Raw genomic sequence first — 16,309 nt, 5'->3', positions numbered from 1 at the left:
TGTGTGACAATAATCATATGTGTATAATAACAGTAGAAGTATGACTAATGATAACAGCAGCAGCAGGAGGCATCTGGCAGGACCACGGCAGCAGCACAACCACACATGTCACGCTATCCAGGCACCGCTGCGATATGAGTTAACCTGAGAGACAGTGGAGCACAAAGGCTCCGGAGAAGAGGCAGAGTTAGTGACATGCAGTACAGCCAAGTTAGCAAGATGCAGTAACAGGAATGATGAATGATGTACAGAGTTTGAGTACTTGTCATTAGCCTCATTCTGATCAAAGATATTCACCTTATTCATCACGCTTCTGTTTTTTTCAGGGGGCACTGATGACACGTGGACAGAGTCTGAGGAGGTTCCAGAGGATGACAGCGCAGTCAGGTAATCACATGACTTTTAAGGGGAACTCCAGTATTTTTCAACCTGGACCCCATTTTCCCATGTTTTTGTGTCTAATGTCTCATTGGGACAACAAATCTTTGAATTAGTCCACTACTGAAAGAAAGACAGTGCTGCAGCTGGCAGTGGCGAAAAGTCTCATTCTGAAATCTCATGAGAGGTGACTTGTTGCAGGAAGTAAATGGTGGAAACACGAGTGAGAGTTAATGATTGTTTCGTTGTAGTACAGAAACTGTTTCTTACTCTTATCTTAAAGATTTTCTGTGTCATGGCTGAATATTTAGCTGATTAAGTAAGTTAAGTAATAAGTAATGTTAAGTTATGTTGACAGATGCTCATCATAACCATTTTAGCCTGTTAGTGACAAAATCAAGCACTATTAGTGGAAGTAAAATGGAGGGGTGCACCTGCAATAAGTGGTTATGTTGTATCCTGTTTTACCAATGCTGGCTACAGCCATCTTTCTCACTACTGGTCCACTTTCAAAAATTGTTGTTCCTACGAGTCATTTAAGCTCAGAGATGGTGTTGTAACGCCGCTACAAAGTTCCTTGTTTATGCTGCCATTGCATTTTTATGTAGAACCAAACAATGGCGGCATCATGCTGCTCCAGTGTGTGATTTTAGACAGCATGCCAGCATTGCGGAAACAAAAGAGGCGTGACGGGCATGAAATGTAACACAGCAGCCTCGCCCTCTTGTGTGACATATATGATATGCGTCAGCAGCACTTTCTATTCTATAACAATGGCATAACATGGCAATAACAATCATTTGCCATACCTGTTATATTGCGACTGATCTTTTCCTTGGTTCAGGGGGTAAGGAGCTCCTGGATCTCATTGTTTTCCTAATGTGTGGACATTTTCGGCCACTGTTCTTCTTTGAGTTAGTTGTAAATATCCTGGTGGATCACACGCACAACACGTTATCAAAATATCACACCTGTGCCGTCCATGATCCCATCCTGCTAGCTGTGCCTTGTACATAGATGTTGTTTCTTAACTGTTACTACCTCCAGTGATGCCTTAAAGGTGAAACAACTGTCTGTCTTTATTGCGATTGTACTTTTTGTTCAGAATGGCAAGGTGACATAACGGCATGAAATTCTCGCCTTGAAGAGGCAGTGTAAAGGGAGTTCCCCTTCAACTAGATGTGCACAGTGAACATCAGACCCTGGTCTGTCTATGAGCTCAATCAGTATGTGATGATGTCACTTGTGATATTGATAAAACACTACAATAAATGACCTCCAAGTGTGGGGCGATCTGGGTCCATAATATTGTTTCATTGATCAAAGATCCAAAATTTTTGCTGCAAAGTGAAAACAACAATACATATCTTCATTTTTAAGATAGGCCGTTTTTTTTTAAATTCCCATGGGACACCCACGCCACCATTTCTGTCCAAAGAATCGATACAGATAAGTATTGTGATGAAATTTGGAATTTACACCCCTAGTTAAAAGTAATGTTACTGACTGAGAGATTAAACTTCTCATCAAAGTGAAACAGCTACCCAGAGTGAGTCCATTTTTCTGTTAATCTTCTCTCCTTTCATTTTCCTCCTTCTCCTTTCGTATCCTTCTTTTGTGTTTCTTGTCCCTCCCTCCTTCCCTCTGCTCCCTCCTCCTCAGGAACGGGGACTCCCAGCTGTTTGACAAGGTTCGGGGCCACGACATTAAGCTGCTACGTTACCTCTCGGTTCGCTACATCTGTGACCTGATGGTGGAGAACAAGAAGGTTAAGTTTGGCCTAAAGTAAGGAACAGCACGGACTAGTTCATCCACACTCGGGCTGTTATCTAGGTCACTGTTTCCACTGGCCTTTGTTGAAAGAAACCTCATGGGAGGCATCTGACTATTGACTCAGTGTATTTGTGTTTGGCCGAAGGTTTTTGCAGATTCAGCCATTAGTGGAGACTTGGTGTGTACATTGTGCTTGTGATTACGTTTAAGCAGTGGAGGCTTGAGATTTGGTGTAATTAGATCCAGCTCTGTGTATTCGGAGCCTGGTAATCATTGTCACATCATTCTTGCTATTTTAGGAGCTAAACCACGGTAGTTGTTAATAGCATCTGTTGGGTTACATGTGGAACAGATGGTACTGGTGCTAGTATGTTAAACTGCTGATTTTTGACTAAAAAAAGTGAGTGATCAAAAGAGCAGTAATCATACCAGGACAAACTAAAGAAGGATAACATGGAATAACATTAATGCTAGAAAGACAGGAAACAGGGAGTGAACAATCACACTATCTAACAGCAGTTTAAAGATGGATGGTTCTTGACATTACTTAAAGGGATTGTTCGGATTTTTTTGAAGTGGGGTTGTATGGGGTACTTCTTCTCACTTACTTGAGGTACTTCATACTCAGTGTATTACCTACAGAAGATGTTAGTTGGCACGCCTCCAGTTTAGAGAAGCAGGCTGGAGTCCGACACGGAAGCTAAGCAATGTACAGCTGTGGAGAGGTCAGCAACAAAACATATTTTAACCACTTAAAAAAGTCCCACCTAAAGAAATCAATATCAGCTCAAAATTCATATCTCGGTATTTACAGGCTGACTGGCGATACACAGTGTATATCTCGGGATTTTATACGAAATGGGCAACATGTTTTCAGTTTCAATTCAAAGCCATATTTGAGATGTCACAAGCACTTTTAATAAAAACAGACTGTGATCAAAATAAAATGCAAGGACAGAGATTTTATTCCCGTTTTAAAATATGCAGCTACACAACAGTTACACCTCCAAAACACTAGTGGGCGGTGGGGTTTCTGTGAAGTGCTGTAAAGTTTAGTTGATTCAAAACACACGTAAAGTAAATAAAAGCTTTGCTTCCACTGAGAGAAATGGTTTCAGTTCACAAAAATAGACAGGAGGTCTACCTAGCCGCAACGTTAATTACATTTCTGGGGAGGTGCACGTCAGACTAGGGCTCTAACAGGGGTGTAGTGGTAGTCGATGAGGCAGGTGCACTACTTGATAGATGGGTAGGTTACAGAGGAGGAAGTGGGTATATTCTCCTATATATTCCAGTAGCTTTTTGACTGATAGGTGGGTATACTGTAAACAGCCAGAAAAAGAGGTGGATATACCCCGTATACCTGCGTATGCCCTCCACTACACCACTGGTCTCAAGTGTTGCTGGAGAACTGTGTGTGAGGCGGAGCTGTGTGTAGAGTGTTAGAGAGGAGAGATGCACACTGGTATGCGTCATGTAATGCAACTTGACCCTATATCGATATAAACGGTGTTGTCTAAATTTATATCTTGCTTGAAAATATGTATTGTACATAGTCGTTATATTGCCCACCCCTAGTTTGAGGCAGTGGTAGACCATCTGCTCGTGTGCTCAGCGATGTTAAATCACTGTTTTTTTCAATGGAGTATGGCTTTAAAGACAGTATCCAATGGCTTAATTTTCCCATAGGAATTCACTGTCTGATGGTAAGGTAGAGCAGTGGAGTATTCTAAACATACAACATCACACTAAAACTGATTTTGATTTTTTTTTTTTAGGTGGGTCTTTTTTTTTCGGTGGCTACAGGAAGCTAAGCAATATACTGCTGTGGAGGGATCAGCAACAAAATGTGTTTTAGCTGTCTAAAAAAAAGAAGTCCAACCTAAAAAAAAAATCTACATCAGTTTGGGTGTTTGCTACATTTGGAATATTTTCACTGCTTTACCTTACTGTAGACAGTGATTGCCTCCAGGAAAATCAAGCCATTATATCGCTTACGTCAAAGCCAGACTCCATTGAAAAAAAACAATGATTTAATGTCACTGAACACAGGAGCTGCGGGTCTATCGCAGCCTCGATCAGTTGTTAGTTTGTGTTATTGTGTGACTTTGGTGAATCCAAACTAACCCTTTTAATATTCCAAAATCACAAAATGATACAAAAAAATTAACTGTTCGGGGCAGTGGTAGACCAGCATCTCCTGTGTTCAGTGAGCTGAAATGACTGTTTTTGTCAATAGAATCTGGTGTCTTTGCACAAGATAGATGGGAAACTGAAGCCGTTAATGGCTTCCCCGCTGAGACGAGCTGTCTGACTAAAAGGAATATCAGTGAAAATACTCTCAATAGAGTGTACACTTAGACTGATATTGATCTTTTTATGAGGGACTTTTTTTAGGTGGCTAAAATATGTTTTGTTGTTGACCTCTCCACAGCAGTACAATGCTTAGCTTCCATGTCAGATTCCAGCCTGCTTCTCCAAAGTGGGGGCATATTGACTGACATCTACTGTATGTAATACACTGACTATGGATAAGTACCCCATATAACCCCACTTCAAAATGAAATGAACTATCCCTTTAAATACAACATATTACTTTGAATTCTGAATGGTAAGAGCACACCAACAATAAGGATGGGCTATAGACAATGTTTCACCAAATGTAAAATAAAGACCCACTGCCAGCACTGTCTTTTGCATGTATGGCAAAATATACAGTGATTCTGCTGTAGATGTGATAAGCCAAAAATGGCTCTGTATTATATAAAAGTGTTGTGTATTAAAATGCTGTATATTCACCATGTATCTCATGTGGCTCTTTGTGTCTGTCTCTCTCTGCAGTGTGACGTCCTCTGAGAAGGCGGACAAGGCCCAACGCTATGCAGACTTCACCTTGCTCTCTGTGCCTTACCCAGGTAAACTCCTCTTGGTAACTTTTTCAGTCCAAGCTGGTACTGTTTATCAGCAGACATAACGGTATCAGTGAATATGTTGGCAGATAAGTAGCAAGGTTTATTATCCTATATTGGCATAAATACAAAAATGGGCCAATTATTATTATTTCACCCATTTTTGAGGAGTGGGACAAATTGTGTCCTTCCAAAAAAAAACCTTATAATTGTAACTTATCAACACACTAATTTAATTTTTGGTGTGAAACATTATTTTAAAAGGATTTATATATGAAATAAATATTTTTTATAAAATATTTTGATCTGCTTTCATTTTTCTAACTTCTAAACTTGCCCTGTGCCAGAAAACAGCCTTGTTCTAGACAAGAATTCACAACTTCAAACAATTAAAAAATGTGTTTAAAGCCTTCAAAATCTATAACTAACAGTATGTCCGGATAACTCTGATGTCAAAATGTATTATAATCATCTTTGTTTTAAAATGTATTTGTTGTGAAAATGTTTGACCTTTAAAGATGTGTCCCAGATTTTTGTCAACTCTGTCAGATTTCTACAAAACATCATTAAATCAGGTATAAATGGGGTTAGCTATTTTACAAGGACTCTTGCTTCCTGGTTTCCAAAAAGGTGGGAATGCAGCTCAAGCACTGGTCAGCTTTCTATTTTTTGATAAATGTAATAACTAATATTGCTATAAGGTGTGTCTCAACCACAACAGGTCAACTCCGTAGCCCCTCTAAATCAAAACTGAATAAGATAATGAATATTTTGATGAGCATTAAGAGAGCTCTTAGCAACTCTGAAAAATGAAAAAGGCTCTCCACCATGACTGAAGTGCAAATAAATTAATATATAACTTTTTGTCAACTCTGTAAGACGTTAGCTCCTTCAGATGTAACCTCAGATCCCAGTGGTTGGCCCCTTATAAGGTTTATTAGTCAAGACTATGATCTTTTAAAATGTATAAAATGATTTATGTGAAGCATCCATGTTTTCACAAACATGGATGTAAATTGTTAAAGATACTTGACTGGTGCGTGGACTAATACAACTGTGGGGTGGTAATTCTAGTTTATTGTCTTTTTTAGGGTGTGAGTTTTTTAAGGACTACAAAGACAGAGACTACACAGCTGAGGGCCTGGTGTTCAACTGGAATCAGGTATAGAAACTTCTGTGAGTCTTCACTCTGTGATCATACAGTAGCATGGCTTTGTCTTATTAACCTGATGACACTGTCTCCACTGACAGGACTATGTGGACGCTCCTTTGACAATCCCGTTGTGCTTTACTCAGAACTTGAACATTGACTGGACTCGATACCAGGTTAGTGCCCCTTTTCTTATTACATGGCTTCACTCTGTTGTCCTCAGTGTACACACACTGACTCACTCTGTCTCTGTACTATTTGTGGTGCGTCAGTGCCATCTGTTGTCCAACCTGCAGAGTGCTTTGGTCGTGATTCATAACCACTGCACGCTTACAATAATAGTTCCAGTGTGGTTTAAACCTCACTGACTCACCATGTGCTGCCAAACATTGTTCAAACCCACATAACTTTATTTTAGATTCCAAAAATACCAAATATATATGTGAAGCTGAATTTTGGAGAAATGTGTATACAATAGTAGTGCAGCCATAAAAAACAGAGACTTGTGCTAGAATATTTCATTTGGTCAAACAAACAGCTGGAATAACCTGTATACCGATACTGCCAGACAGTGTGGTCTAAGATGCTTAGTGTAAATTTAAAAGGATAGTTCGGATTTCCTGAAGCAGGGTCGTTATGAGGTAGTTGTCCATTGCCAGTGCATTACCTTTAGTAGATGTCAGTCAGCTCGCCCCCAGTTTAGAGAGGCAGCAGCAGTGCCAGCAGCGGTAACTAAGCAATGTACTGCTGTGCATGGGGTCAGCAGCTATGTGTATTTTAGCCACCTGAAAAAAAGTCCAACCAAAAAACAATCAATATTAGTTGAAGTGTACACTATATTTAGAGTACTTTCACCGCTTTACCGTAATGTCAGATAGCCTGTTCCGACAGTGAAGCTGTCAATGGCCTCAGTTCCTCATTATTTCTCTCATTAATGCCACTTGCCCATTGAGTCATTTTGGCTCACTGAACACAGGAGCTGCTGGTCACTGCTGCCTTGATCAGTCAGTTAGTGGGTGTCACTGTATGACTTTGGTGAATCCAAACTAACCCTTTAACACCAAATTTCGCAATAATGCAAACAAACTAGCTGAATGAGGCAACGGTAGACCAGCGGCTCCTATGTTCGGCGATGTTAAATTACTGTTCTATTGATGCAGTCTGGCTTTGAAAAGAGCAATATAACATCTTCAGTTCCCCGTGTGAAATCGCTGATGGTAAGGTAAAGCAGTAAAAATACTCTAAACATAGTTGTTATAGAATCCAGCCCGCTTCTCCAAAGTGGGAGCATGCTGACTGACATCTACTGTATGTAATACACTGACTATGGATAAGTACCCCATACAAACCCACTTCAAAAGATCCAAACTATCTCTTTAACTTGTCTGTTTTACAACCTTACTGTGCAACCAATGATTGTCTTCCTTTGTTGTACCAACGGTGTATTTTCCCTTACGTGTGTGTGTGTGTGTGTGTGTGTGTGTGTGTGTGTGTTGTGTGTTGTGTGTTGTTCAGTCGTGGGACCTGGTGGAGCAGACCCAGAACTACCTGAAGCTGCTGCTCCACATCATCAACAGCGATGGTAGGTGGTGGTGGTGGTGGTGGAGGATGTGTTTGTGGGAGTAGGATCACATTAGGTTTTTTATTAAGTGTAAAGGTTTAGAATTGAGACTTAGGCTTGGGTTCAAATTAGAATAAGGGAAAGAACTGCAACAAAAGACTGATCTGCTTATTGTTTTCTTTTTTTGATTATTCGTGTAGGCAAGAAAATTTAAAGCCTAATTTTTAGTCAGCAGACATCAAAGTGAGGCCTTAAAAATGCTCTCTGAATATAAAAGATTTTCAATTTGCAGTCACACAGAGAAAATCTAAAATGTTGTAATGTATGTTTTTTAACCAATAAACTGATAAACTAAACTAAATACAAGTCTCCTAGGCATTTTTAAAAATGCTTTGTAGAGACTGAATAATGAGCTGTAAAAAGATCAATGAAAGAACGAAAAACTACCAAGTTTTTTGCTTAACTTATCATAATGAAGTAATTGTTGATAGATAGCACGTCCACACTTGCATGTTTTCATTTTTAAACGGCAATTTAAAATAAAAATGATCTCCGTACACACGAGTGGTTTAGCACCCTTTCAGAACTAACCATCCATAGAGTGGTCCAGGAATGAGTCCTAAAACCTGCAAATAAGTTTTGTTTTGTTTGATATCTGAAATAAGGTCTGAAGTTAACACAAGTTGAAGAGACTTATAAGTTTTGTTTTGCAACATATGTCAGTAAATACCCCAAAATGGCATTACAAAAAAGAGTCACTTCTACAAGTTACTATCCTCTTTAAATTAAGATACTGTAAAATAGAAGAAGGTAGCAAACCCATATGGGAACAGATGTTTTGATATAATAGTGCTATTGTTAAATTTGGACCCTGACGACTTAAATTCCTGAAGAATGTTTATCTGTTTTGGATTCTGCATTCACTGTGGAGATATACGAGAAAAAGTTTAATTAAAAAATTCGAGGAAACAAGCAGTGAGTAATTGATATATATAAATGGTCATTTTGTGGGAAAAGTATTCCTTTAAATTCTTTAAAAGCTTCACTATTTTAAATGATAACATACAATGGCTATTTTATATAGCCCTTTGCAGTGTTGCTGATAATCTTGAAGGTGATGTCGTGTGTTGTTTCAGATGAGAGTGGCCTCCTGGTGCACTGCATATCTGGCTGGGACCGAACGCCTCTGTTTGTGTCCCTCCTCAGGCTCTCCCTGTGGGCAGTAAGTTCTTCCTCTTTTTTCTCCTCCTGTCTTTTCAGCTCCTCTATTTTCCCCTGGTGTCTCTCCACATGACAGCCAGTCACCCGGCAGCTCATTTGGCCCCTCTAACATTCATTAGTGACTTCAGTAATTCCACACTGAATCCATCTGCCTGGGCCTCAGCCCCCCTCCTTATTCATACGTCTCCATATACAACTAATTTACCATTTCAAACACTCTTTAATTAGCCTCTTCTGTATTCATTGCCTTTACTAAAAAAAGAACCTTTATGTCATGAATATGTAATCCTTTTCTCAAGATGTGGTCCATACTGAAAGCTTCTTATAAAACCACAGACCACACTTGTACAATATAGAGCCCTTTTCAGGCAGAATAAGAAATCCAATTTTGGTGCCCAGAGCTGCGTGAGACTATCGGCCCCATAGCATTTAATGTATTACACAATGTTTTAGATCATTGAGATGTTTGACTCATTCTTTCCATGTATTTTTCACAGGACGGCGCCGTTCATGCAAGCCTGGAGCCGGCCGAGATCCTGTATCTGACCATCGCTTACGACTGGTTCCTCTTCGGGTAAAAATAATCATTTACATCATCACTATCATAATTTCATGACTTCACGGTGAGCCTTAACTCATGCCGCATTAACTGGCATGAATACTTTAGAGGTGCATTTGCGACTCCTCAGTGCCATCTGGTTGGAAACGCACTATGTTTGTCTGCGACGCATAATTGAAAAGTGACTGGTGAAGCAGTGGGAGAGGGAGGTCAGGACAACATGTTGACCACATCTTTTATTCTCCCACTCTCCACATTTTCTATCTGTGCACACACATATGCAAACACCCTCTCTTGGGGTTCTGCTTTTATAATTAACAGCACGATTTCTCCAATTTGAACCCATCAGAGGCAGTCTCATAAAAAGCCCCTTCACTGCCAGCTAGCTCATGTAATTATACATCAGCAGGCTTGCCCAAGCTCTTGAGACATTGGCCAAGCAGAAGAAGTGTGTGCGTGCGTGTGCATGTGTGTGTGCGTGCGTGTGCATGTGTGTGTGTGTGTGTGTGTGTGTGCGTGCGTGTGTGTGTGTGTGTAAAAGAGAGAGGAAAAGATCAGTGAAGTAGGAGTTGATACAGCAGAGAGCCAAAGGGAGTGCCCAGAGGTGCTGGAGCTGCTGCACTTCACCTCATCAGTCACAACTGAATCATATTTGGACTGCAGGTTATTTGTGGAGTGATCTATTGATTTCTGTTCTCTTTCATGGCCACAAACACTGTGAACAGCACCGAAATAGCTGTTACAAAACCCCTCTCAAGAGAATGTAGTAGATTCTGCTCCAGTGCTCATGCACTTTCTGAGTCCCAGTGAAGTCCTTGACTTATGCTTTGATCGGCTGAATTAAAGGGCCAGTTTGCCCTAATTCCAAAAGACCCTCTTCTCACTTATGCCTCACATACACTAGAAGACTTTGAAAAGACTGAAGTGTGACACCCTCTCACATCTTAAAGGGATAGTGCACCCAAAAATGAAAATTCAGCCATTATCTATTCACCCATATGCCAAGGGAGGCTCTGGTGAAGTTTTAGAGTCCTCACATGGTCAGGCGCCCCAGAAGGGGAGACATTTGGTCAGATACTGAATTGGTGACACTAATCTTGAATCTGTGCTGATTGTATAGATCTCCTGTGCTGTCAGGAGGAAAATGTGTGTGAAGCATCCATGTTTTCACGGACGTAGATATAAACTGTAAGAGAAACTTGACTGGTACGCAGAGGCATACAACTGTGGGGTGGTAATTCTAGTTTTTGACATAAATAAGTGGCATGTAATGCAGTACATTTTTCTGTATCTGTTTTCAGTCACATGCTGCCAGATCGACTCTCCAAAGGGGAGGAGGTAAGTTTGTCTTTACATTAAGTTTTACATTATTTCTATGCCAATGATGATATGGTTTCTATTTACTGTGGGGAGACTGATAGACTCACAATATTACAAGCATCAAGTCATTATGTTAAAGCAGGGCTGTCAAACTCATTTTAGTTCATGGGGAACATACAGCCCATTTTGATCTCAAGTGGGCTGGACCTGTAAAACTATTGCAGAATAACTGATAACTAACAACAAATAACAACCAATAACCCAAGCTTAACTCAGAGTGAACACATTCAGAGCTGAGTGAACTGACGCTGATCAGCTGTTCTGGAACCAAAAACTAAGTTTTCCATCTCAGGGTTCATCAACTCAGAGTTCAGGGGTAGACACAGAGTTTGTTAACTCTGCTTTCTGAAACATGGTCTTGGTCAGGCTGGAAAAGCCTCTAAACACAAAGCATCTGTTTAACTTGCTCCTGAAACCTGCCACCTCTTTGCCTGCATCAATATGAGGTGTGCTAAGTCATCCAGTGGACCGGATTAGATCCTTTGATGGGCTGATTCTGGCTTGCATGCAGTATGTTTGATGCTCCTGTCCTAAACAATCGATAAAATTCTATTTGGACAGTTGTTGAAGTTAAAATGCATTTGTAGCAGTGACCAGTTCGATTTTTAGATGAAGAGACATGAAAATTTGTTATGTTCTGAGAAAGCTATGATGAAAATATTTGACAATAACATATGATAGAATAAATGGAATGAAGTGGTAAAAACTAATAGATCCCTCAGTTCAGAATTCAAAACAAAATTATGTCTTAATTGTGTCTGAATACAGTAATATGTCAAAAACATTGCAGACATTACAGGACAATGCAGTCTCAGTTTTTGTTTTAAGATAGACATCTGCATTGGGGATACAGCTGTGTCATAGCTATGTAGAGCACCTGGAAATTTTTTTTCCTTATAATCAGAATCAGCTTTGTTCGGCAAGTACGTGTGTACATATAGATAATTTGACTCCAGTAGACTTGCTCTCAGTGTACCAGAATTGACATAAATACTCAAAATCTAGTCAAGAGGTGGAATATACAGAATATGCAATATACAAATATATATCAAATGTAAAAAATATACACTATACGGATGCAGTGTTGTTTGACCTGCCACTCTGTGACCATTTAGGTGTTCATCAGAGCGACAGCCTTGGGGAAGAAACTGTCTTTGTGAAAGGTGGTTTTGGCGAACAGTGCTCTGTAGCGCCTAGCGGAGGGGAGGAGTTTAAACAGATTGTGTCCGGGGTGTGAGGGGTCTACAGCGATGTTTCCTGCCCGTTTCCTGACCCTTGGCCTGTATAGGTCCTTGATGGAGGGAAGATCAGTCCCAATAATCCTCTCTGCACACCTAATTGTCCATTTCAGTCTGTTCCTGTCCAGTTTGGTGGCAGATCCAAACCAGACGGTGATGAATGTGCAGAGCACAGACCGAATTATGGCTGTGTAGCTAAAATAACTGTTTGGAGACTATATATGCTGAAGATGCAATCATTACTCCAAAACTTTTAATAACAAAGATTGAACTGTTTTTTTTCTTTTGTATTTACTTCTAAAGCTCATCTGTTTGACCAGTACAAAAAAGAGTCCCTTTTCAGAATTACTGTGGTTGATGGTGAAGTTTTCATTGTTCTTGGTAGAATATGCAAGTGGCTGCTAGATTTAGATGGTAATACATTAAGTGGCTGGGAAAGTCTGGAATCTGCCAGCCACAGTGGCAAGTGGACAAAAAAGTTAATTTCCAAAAATAGTGAGAAATGTATATTAAGAGATGTTGATGTGAATTTAGGTCGTGCACATGACCTGTGTTTATTTGCTTGTACAGTTGATACAAATTTTGATTTAGAAGTTGTAGGTGGAAGAAAGTTGCGGTTGTTTTGATGTTTTGCTCTAAGCACTGTGTATTGGTCAGAGTAATAGTTGCAGCACTTTTGACCCTCCCCCTCACTGTATGCACCTGTGATGTGGGTTGGATGTATGATCAGGACTGTTTCTTGTTGGTTGTGTGTAAGATTATTGTAAAGTGATGAAGCCTGTTGCAACCTGTTGTTTGCACAGTTGCACTTGTGAATATATACATATGGATTTATGAAGCCTTTTCGTGTGCAACAACAATACTTTCTGCAGAGCCCAATCAATACATCGGTCTGGCCAATATCATCGGCTGAGTTTGGCCGATCACATGGCTCGGCATACATATTAGCCTGTAGGTCATGAGAAATGTCGCAACAGAAATCCCAGATATGATGCCATTTGTAGTCTGTCCACCAGTTCCTAATTATTTTAAATATCAATGATGGTATTTGCCTCATAAATCTTATATCAGTTTGACTCTAAATTTGCAAGCACACTAGAGGTTTATGTGATCGTGATCTCAAACATCAACATTATATTTTGGTGTCAGTCCCTGAGAATCAAAAGGAGAGGGCTTCTTTATTATGCAGCTATTTTATACGCAGCCACTAATCACAGAGGGGGAAATGTATCAAAGTGGCAGAAACATCAATGTCTACACCATTAGTAGTATCAGTAGAACCAAATTAAATGTAGTCAAAGTGTGTCAAAGTGTTCCTTTAGACACATTCATCTCGCTTTTTGTACCTGGTACTAATAGCTACCTGTTCTCCAAGTCAGGATTAGAATATATGCACTTCACATAATGCGATCAAAAGTAATATATATTTTTAAATGATTGAAGATCTACTCATTACTGAAAGTGTATGTCATCCAAGAGAGATAATAAAAACTAATGGAATGGTCAGAGTTGTCATATTGAAATTTTTAGATGTGCTGATGAATTCGTGTCATCAACTCATGCATTGAGTAAAGTTACAAGTAACGTTCCACCTTATAAGTTGCTAGCAGTCGGCCCATTAAATTAAATTATTTTTTCTCAGTCTACAGCTGCTGTCAGAGGCAGCAAAACATCCTGACATTTTATAGTTATAGTTCACTACTCTGTATTTAGGACTGTTTGATATGAAAGAACAGTGTGTATTAGGACACGTACTGGCCTGTTGCCTCAAACTAAAAGTGTAGTGATTGACTATCGAGTGCTGTGTTTCTCCTCTGATGATAAATGTTTTTTCTCTTAGATTTTCTTTTTTTGCTTCAATTTTTTGAAGCACATTGTCTCAGAGAAGTTCTCTGCTGTTAAGAAACAGAGGTGGGTTCCTCCATTTCTTTCATGTCATTATGCTCCTTCATGTTCTTTCTTTCTTTCTTTCTTTCTTTCTTTCTTTCTTTCTTTCTTTCGTTCTTTTGTTCTTTCTTTCGTTCTTTATTTCTTTTTCATATTCAAGAATGTATTTATTATAAAGCTATAGCTGCTAAAGGTTTGTAGTAACACTCGCACAGTAAATAAGTAACTCAGTGAATATGCAGCCCCTGTAGGAAAATATAATTTGTGTGAATCCAGTGTTCTTTCTCTGTCTTAGATCTCTGATGTTATTTCATCATTTTTCTGTCTTTCAGAAGGAAGAACTCCCACTTCAAAGACAGTGATTTCACTGTGGAAGATCTCTGCCAGTTAAGTAAGTCAGTGTGTCTCATACATTCCTCCCTCCACACTCCACACAGGCACACAGACTGGGTACCTCTGATAGACCTTTGATAGATGTGCTCATTGTTATTTAGCTCATTATTTTCTAACTAATCTAATAAGGAAGGAAGGGGTGGGAATTACCAGAGGACCCACGATGCTATATTATCATGATATTTAGGTCACAATAAGATATTGTTACACTTAGGTCACAGTATTGCAATATTAAATGTATTGCAATATGCTGAGTATTGCAAGAAATCTCTGGCAATGTATTGCAATCTATTACCTTTTATTCCAACTGCAAATTATTCCCCCCGAAGGAAAACTTTGTCAGCATCAGCTTTACCTCATAAGATAAAGTTTTCAGTCTGACTTTAATCATTTTCATTGCAGCAAAATGTGATGCAAAGCAAACAGACTGACCAACATAGTCAGAAATGCTGCATACACCTGACAAACTGAACTGTGGGCAGATTTAATGCCCTCTGCAAGGGCAGATTAAGCACATGAGCGAAACCCTTCACATGCAGGTATCCCGCTAACTGAATGGCAACACTTATGTTAGAAGCGTTGTCTGCTACAGTGACAAGGTTTTTATGGGCAATCTTCCATCTTTGTGCTGCATTTTGCAGGAGGTCTGCAATGTTTGCTCAGATGTGACTTTCGTGTACAGCTCTAGTTTGGAGAACGTGAGACAGCAGTCACCAGTCCTCTGTGAGATAATGTACCTTTATAGTCACATATGAATCCTCTGACCTTGAAGTCCAGGCGTCACAAGTTAATGCCACACTTCCTGCTGGACTCAAAGATTCCTCAGCGTTATGCTTCACTCCATTGCAGAGCTGTGTTGGTAAAAAACGTCAGGACGGAGTCACATACCTGAGTTCCAGTGTTTTTAGCATGTAACAAAAGCCTTCATTTTCAACAACGCTGTATGGACGCAGATCTTTGCACATGAAGTAGATGATGGACTGTGTTATTTTCTTAGCTCTCTCAGAGTTGGATGGTAGTTTTGTCAAGCTACCTAGGTCCAGTGTTGGTTGATTTTTCAGCAGAGTGGGTTTCGTGGCTGTCAGTGGCTAACGCTATCTCTGGATGGTGGCCTGTGAGGTGAGTTAGTAGTATTCCCAGAGTATTTTAATCTCAAGTCAAAAAATCAAGTCACGTTGAGACCTTGCTATAAATCAAGCAAGTCACAAGTCAAGTCATACTCACAAACTCATGAAGATAATAAACTGCAACCAGTGGTGGAATGTTGAGGTTTGAACTGTTGGTTAGACAAAACAAACTTTGTGATGATGTCACTTTGGACTCTGGTAAGTGTGACGCTATCTCTCACTTTTTCCAGAATTTCCACAAACTAAACGATCAATCGATTAATGGAGAAAATAATCAGCAGATAAGCCCATAATGAATATAGTCATTAGTTAAAGGGATAGTGCACCCAAAAATGAAAATTCAGCCATTATCTACTCACCCATATGCCGACGGAGGCCCTGGTGAAGTTTTAGAGTCCTCACATCCCTTGCGGAGATCAGCGGGGGGAGCGGCTAGCACACCTAATGGCTGACGGCGCCCCAGACTAACGTCCAAGAACACAAAATTGAATCCACAAAATATCTCCAACATGCTCATCCATAGTGATCCATGTATGCTGCAGCCGCGACATAAAAAGTTGTTTGGAAAAACATCATATGAACTCTGTTTTTAGCCTCACTGTAGCCTGTAGCTCTGACTGCTTCTGTGTGCTCTGCGTTCACGTGTGCGCGCTCAGGGTGATCGGTGATGCACAGTCTCTGAAGAGCAGCAGTCTCGTCAGTACTGATGTCCAGATTCTCAAGTGCAGGCATC

At 39.9% G+C, this 16,309-nt stretch overlaps 1 protein-coding gene across 1 annotated transcript in view; it reads left to right on the top strand.

Moving 5' to 3' along the window:
* The window catches only part of mtmr14 (myotubularin related protein 14), a 51,726-nt gene that overhangs the window by 11,691 nt on the left and 23,726 nt on the right, over nt 1–16,309 (top strand). The window contains exons 5-15 of the mRNA XM_050036925.1: nt 327–387; nt 2,041–2,163; nt 4,993–5,066; nt 6,152–6,222; nt 6,312–6,386; nt 7,726–7,792; nt 8,908–8,993; nt 9,490–9,566; nt 10,853–10,889; nt 14,010–14,080; nt 14,389–14,447. Of these exons, the coding sequence (XP_049892882.1) occupies nt 327–387; nt 2,041–2,163; nt 4,993–5,066; nt 6,152–6,222; nt 6,312–6,386; nt 7,726–7,792; nt 8,908–8,993; nt 9,490–9,566; nt 10,853–10,889; nt 14,010–14,080; nt 14,389–14,447 (801 nt within the window). The remainder of the gene's footprint in view (nt 1–326; nt 388–2,040; nt 2,164–4,992; nt 5,067–6,151; nt 6,223–6,311; nt 6,387–7,725; nt 7,793–8,907; nt 8,994–9,489; nt 9,567–10,852; nt 10,890–14,009; nt 14,081–14,388; nt 14,448–16,309) is intronic.

Source organism: Epinephelus moara, chromosome 24 (genome assembly GCF_006386435.1).
Source record: "Epinephelus moara isolate mb chromosome 24, YSFRI_EMoa_1.0, whole genome shotgun sequence".
Lineage (NCBI taxonomy): Eukaryota > Metazoa > Chordata > Actinopteri > Perciformes > Serranidae > Epinephelus > Epinephelus moara.
The sequence above is the reverse complement of the archived record's forward strand: the minus strand, read 5'-3'. Positions and strand labels throughout refer to the sequence as shown.